General features: G+C 40.8%; 1 protein-coding gene across 4 annotated transcripts in view; it reads right to left on the bottom strand.

Annotated features, from left to right (window-relative positions):
• Nucleotides 1-2587: 2587 nt before the first annotated feature.
• The window catches only part of mark2b (MAP/microtubule affinity-regulating kinase 2b), a 68176-nt gene continuing 64452 nt past the window's right edge, over nt 2588-6311 (bottom strand). For all 4 annotated transcript variants that reach the window (XM_073859952.1, XM_073859950.1, XM_055200182.2 and 1 more), the window contains one exon: nt 2588-4684. In XM_073859952.1, coding sequence (XP_073716053.1) covers nt 4249-4684 — 436 coding nt within the window. In that variant the 3' untranslated portion in view covers nt 2588-4248. The remainder of the gene's footprint in view (nt 4685-6311) is intronic.

Genomic DNA, 6311 nt, shown 5'->3' with positions numbered 1-6311 from the left:
TGAGATTGTTACATGTTGCATACAGAACTAAACAAGGTTCCCACGGGTCCTTGAAAGTTTTTGAATCTGGGGGAAATAATTCAAGGCCCTGGGAATTTATACATACATAGATACAGGTCATTAAAAGTGCTTGAATCTATTTTATGCAAGACGTTTCGAGGGAAACAATTCCATATTATTCCCTGTGTAGTGTAGGATAATATCATAAAAATTCTAGACTTTTTAAGCACACATGTTAAACTGTTAGTTTTAAATGCTTATATCTTCTGTATGTGAATGTTGATTCATATCAAAATGCTTTTTTGCATAGTTGTGTTTGACACATGAAAATGTCTCCGGTTACGTATGTAACTGTTGTTCCCTGAGAAGGGAACGAGACGCTGCGTCTCCCTTGCCATACTTCCTGCGTCCCTGTAATGCCATCTTTTGCAATATTTCAGATAGCGATATACTTCCTGACTCCCGCATCACTCTGTCTTTGTCGTTAAGCCTCACCATTGGTTGAATTTGATGTACACATTCAGACGCACTTACCCCTGGAGGCGTCCCCAAAGTGTCACCGCAGTGACGCAGCGCGAGTTCCCTCAAAAGGGAACTGTAACAATGTATCTTTAAAGGTAACACATGTTTGCTTATTTTTTAAACATTAGAAAAGTATAAATTATGAGAATCAGGGCAACTTTAATTTTAATATAACACATTTAACATTTACGTTCGGCCCACGGCCCTCAGTCAAGTTCGATTTTTTTTACCCTTGGTAGGAAAAATTTTGGGCACCCCTGTCATGTATACACCAAAAGTACATTAAACATCAGTGACTTTGCTGTTAGAGCATTGCGTTAGCAGTGTAAAGGTCATGGGTTTGAATCCCAGGGAACGCACATACTGCTATAAAAATATGAAGTATACCTCAAATGTATAAATGTCCATTTGAACATGCCGTTGTGTGGCCCATGTTGAGCAAATCTTCCATCCCCTGCCTGGCCAGACAACGTTCCCATGGATTCAAAAGCAAGTACATGAAGAACTTATTCGATTAACAATCACAAGACACATTTTATAAGAGTATTCTTTACAGATGCATAAAATGGGTGTGTATATACAGTCTTGTTCAAAATTATAGCACACCCCTTTCAACTAATTGCCCAATTGCACAGCCTTAAGAGCGTGCATATCATGAATGCTGGGTCTTGTTTGTTTTCTGAGAATCTACTGAACCTACTGGTAACTTGTTTGCCACGTAGCAATAAAAAAATATACTAAAAACCTTGATTATTCTGGTTAGTCACATTGTACTGCTATTATTTTGAACAAGACTGTATATGAAGAGTTTCGTTGCAAAACGAGATAAATCCATTTTTTAAAATTTTTGTCAAAACATGTTTATTATGATGTTATCATGTTATTATTTTGTTTTATGGTGCTACTTAGCTGTATTTCTTAAGTTATGAAGGTTTAAATCAAAACAAACCAACTGCAGTTGAATTGATATTAATTGGAATGCACACCCAAAAAACGAGATTTCTGAACAATTAAAAAACGGTGGTTATCTCGTTTTGCTACGGAACTCTTCATATATATATATATATATATATATATATATATATATATATATATATATGAAGAGTTCCGTAGCAATATATATATATATGAGGAGCTCAGATGCAAAAGCCATTTAAAGCCACATCTGATAATGATGTTAACGTATTATACATTCATCAAATACTTTCGCTTCAAATTTGCTAACTTTCAGCCTCAAGTCTTCAGAAAACCTTGTTTGTTGCCAGAATCCATTAAGACTCTGATAAAATTGTCTAATTTACAAAAAAAAAAACATGTCAGGGTTCCCACGGGTCCTTGAAAATTTGTGAATCTAGGGGGAAAAAATTCAAGGCCCTGGGAAGTTTTTGAAAATATACATACATGGATACAGGTCATTGAAAGTGCTTGAATTTATTTTATGCAAGACGTTTTCTGGAAAACAGATCCATATTATTCCTCGTGTAATATAAACATTTTCGACTTTTAAGCACACGTGCTAAACTGTTCACTTTTAATGCTTATATCTTCTGTATGCGAATGTTGATTCATACCAAAATCCTTTTTTGCATAGTTGTGTTTGACACACGAAAATGTCTTGGGTTGCGTATGTAACTGTTGTTTCCTGAGAAGGGAATGAGAAGCTACGTCTCCCTTGCCATACTTCCTGCGTCCCTGTAATGCCATCTTTGGCAATATTTCAGATATACTTCCTGACTCCCGCGTCACTCTGTCTTTGTCGTTAAGCCTCACCATTGGTTGAATTTGATATACACATTCAGACACACTTACCCGCGGAAGCGTCCCCAAAGTGTCACCGCAGTGACGCAGCACGAGTTCCCTCAAAAGGAGACTGTAACAATGTATCTTAAAAGGTAACACGATGTAACCTTGCTCTCACTTAAAATGTGTCCCCACATTTAGTCCTTGATTTTGAGGGTATTTATTGGACCTGGAAAGTCCTTGAATTTAAATTTAACTAAGGTGTGGGAAGCCTGTATATAGTATAATATAAGAATGCAATGTATCAGTTTAAAAACAGCCAGTGTGAATGTAATTGTTTTTATTACTATTATTGATCATAATCATAGTCATCTTTGCACAAAAAAAGAAAAAAGGTGTATTTCTCGAACCCCCTTAAACCCAACAGCAACGAGTCTGACACGAAACATAAAATTACAGCAATGAAAAACTTATGTAAATACAAATAATCAACCCTGAAGAAAAAGAAACAATACTAAAGATAATTGGATCCCCAGCACCTTAAACAAATGATCATTTGTGAGAACAGCAAATTACATGACGAAAAAAAGAGAATCATTATTTTCTATGAAGATATAAAACACACATGTGCACGTGTCGCCAAACCGGTGACAAGACTTTATAAGGAGGCGTCATCTCCTCATCTTTAAATAACAACGAAGGTGACACTGCACCCAATGTCAACTGGAGGATGCATGCAATCATGTACAGTTCAGCAGAGATGGATGGATGGATGGATGGATATACAGTACATTTGACTGTAACACAACATCAGGGTACCCTTTACCTCACAAAAGCATTAACTGGTTCCTTTCGTTTTATAGTACTGATCTGCTTTTGCACAAATGACGACAAAATATTGCCAATATTTGACTGTGGTCTCAAGGCTATGTTAATACAGTCTCTGCATTAAATAGGAAACTAAGCGTGCCTTTGTGTTATTCAGATACGACACTCCATCATCATCATCATCATCATCATCTCTCTCACACATACACACTCACTCACATTTTCATAAAAACTGTACCATCAAAGGCATAATGCCAAACCACCACCTCCAAACAATATGGAGATGGGAAGTTCTTGGCTTGAACCATGTCATACCAGGCAGGTGTTGGGATGAAGGGTGGTGTAAAAATAGCTTAACGTCAGTTCCTCAGTCACGACGATGGCATGGGAATGATTAGTTGCATGGATAGAGTCCTTGCGTATTTTCCAGTGATTTTTTTTTTTGTGTAGGGCGAGAGTGTGAAAGCGTTCGGCGTGGGTGCTTTTTCGGACATTCTTTATACAAAGGCAGAGTACGATCAAGTACACGAGACCACGAGAAAAGAATTAGTTGTTCCTAAGAATATTAAAACATAATCATCTGTAAATACAACAATGAAACGATCAATTTCTATAAGAAAATAAAAGGCAACAGAAATACACCCGTTCCAGTGCAGCAAATCTAAACCCAGCCGATTAAGAAATTAAATTGAACTATAATTTAGTCTCTTCTCAGTACTGATCACATGTGTTGGCCCATCACTGTGTGTTTGTGTAATGCTGAGGTGCGACCCTGTTTGACACTGTATAAGACATGCCGGGAGTGCGTGTGTGTGTGTGTGTATAAAGGGGGCGGGAACATCGATCCTCTGTCCTGAAGTGCCACCCCTCTTTAATAGGCGATTGGTTTGTTTGTGGGCGTATGAGAAACAAATACCCTGCCTATAGTTTGTACATTCCCAAACCTCCAAATTATAATCTCAGTATCCAGAATTGAAGGGCCAATGCTAGATTTAGCATTTGTATGTATCTGATCTTAGACCTGTCTGTACCTAACCACACCAGCAGTGTAGACTGTGTTTGAGTAGTGGCGATTTCCTCCACTCGCACCTGTTCTGAGACACCACATCATTTAAAATGCTACGTTGCGATTCCTGCATTTATTTTCACTGGAAAATCTCAGAGTTTCAGCTCGTTGGCGATTTTGGAAGCGATGTTCTTGAAGGCGATGGACGTTCCGGATATCCTCTTGAAGCGCACGCCGTTGAGCGACAGCCGAGGCAGCTTGCAAACCTCCATCTCCCACTGAACGAAGTCGTCGCGCGCCGGGTTGCCGGCCATGCACAGCAGCATGTAGTGGTCTCGCAGCTCGTACTCGCAGCTGTTGGCGTCCAGGACCTTCCGGATCTCCTTCATCATCTCGCCGGGCTCCATGGAAGAGGTGGTCTTCATGCTCCAGGTGAAACGGAGAGAGCGAGGCTTGGCTTGTTCTTTGAGCGAGGAGACGGGTGCCGACGGAGAAGTCCCGCCCCCTGGGGAGGACGAGGGGTCCTTGTTGTCGTCGTCCGGCCCGACGCTGGTCTTCTCCGACTTCTCTGCGCTGCTGAGCATGGATCTGGAGAGAAAGAGATGGGCAGAGAGGGATGGTGGTGGGGGAGGTTGAGAAATGATGTCGGTAGGGGGTGAACAGAAAGAGAAAGATAGAAACAAGAGAACAAAGAGGATGTAGGAAGGTGCGTGGGAGAAAAGCGAGAAATGGTCGAGAGACAGAAAATAGAGGGGAATTGAGGGTGTTGAGGAAGAAGAAGAGAGAGAGAGAGAGGATGAGGCAGTGATAATGGTTGGAGAGAAACATACGGCTTTAAACAACTAGATATAAGCATGCATGCACATGTGAGTGTGCAAATTTATGTGGTGCAAACACATGAGACGGAGGAAAGTCTTTCGCTAACATGCAGCTGCTGCTGCTGCTCAGGATGTGAAATCACACCTCACAAACTAAAACTCTCGCATTGATGTGTTTTATCCTGTTAGTGAGAGTTTAAGCCATTAAGAAGCCCTGAAATATCAGTTTATGCCCAAAAGTCAATATTACGCATTTAGAAAAGTTCAAACAGCTTAAAGGGATAGTTCACCCAAAAATGAAAACTCTGTCATCGTTTACTCACCCCCATGCTGTTCCAAACCTGTATGAGTTTCTCCACCTTGATGAACACAAAGGAAGATATTTTGAGAAATGATGGTAAACACACAGCTGATTGTAATCATTAACAAATACGATGGAATTCAGTGGATGCCGTCAACTGTGTGCTTACCATCGTTTATCAAAAAAATATCTTCATCATCGTTTATCACAATACTTCCATAATATGTGTTTTCCTACTATGGAAGTCAATGGCCACAATCTGCTGTGTGCTTTACCATCATTTCTTAAAATATTTTCTTTCGTGTTCAACAAAATAAAGGAACCCATACAGGCCCAGTACAACATGAGGGCGAGTAATGATGACAGAATTTTCTTTTTGGGTGAACTATCCCTTTAATGTAACCACAAGGTTTAGCTGGGTATCTCGAGTAAACAGAATTCATGCAATTCACTATAAAGATGTAAAAAAGTTGGTTTAACTTAAAGTAAGTAACATGGTTGCCCTAAAGGAAAACACCACCGTTTTTCAACATCCCACCATGTTTTTACCTCAACCCAGACAAATGAATACATACCCATCTCCACTCAATGCGTGCACCCAATCCCCGCACAGCGCGTCGTGAATGTGCCAGCATTCAGCCCAGCCCCACTCATTCCTTATGGTGCATTCCCACCCGCCACCGTAGAGGCGGCAAAAATGCGCTATTCGTGCGTAGTTGGTTGCTTAAACATTTGAGTTCAATCGCTTCATTCGCGCGTGAAATTCTAGTCAATGGGGGCTTCTGCGACTCCGCTGAAACTCCAACACTCTGCTCGCTTCCTGTAATCACGTCACTACTACAGAAAGGTCCTGATTGGTTAACGCGGCGCGAAAATCTGCCAAAGGTCAGATTTTATAACTCGCGTGTTTTCCACGGCAACGCTCAATTCGCACGGAACGCGCCATCCGCGCCACGCTTACCGCGCCCCAGGATGTCTAATCGCGTCTTTGCATTGACTTAAAATTTAAATCACTCGCGCTTGCCGTGTGTACCGCGTCTGGTGTGAGCCCTGCATTAGGATCCAAACAGGGATGAATCCAGAATCCACCAAACAC

This window comes from Misgurnus anguillicaudatus, chromosome 21 (genome assembly GCF_027580225.2).
Source record: "Misgurnus anguillicaudatus chromosome 21, ASM2758022v2, whole genome shotgun sequence".
Taxonomy (NCBI): domain Eukaryota; kingdom Metazoa; phylum Chordata; class Actinopteri; order Cypriniformes; family Cobitidae; genus Misgurnus; species Misgurnus anguillicaudatus.
The sequence above is the reverse complement of the archived record's forward strand: the minus strand, read 5'-3'. Positions and strand labels throughout refer to the sequence as shown.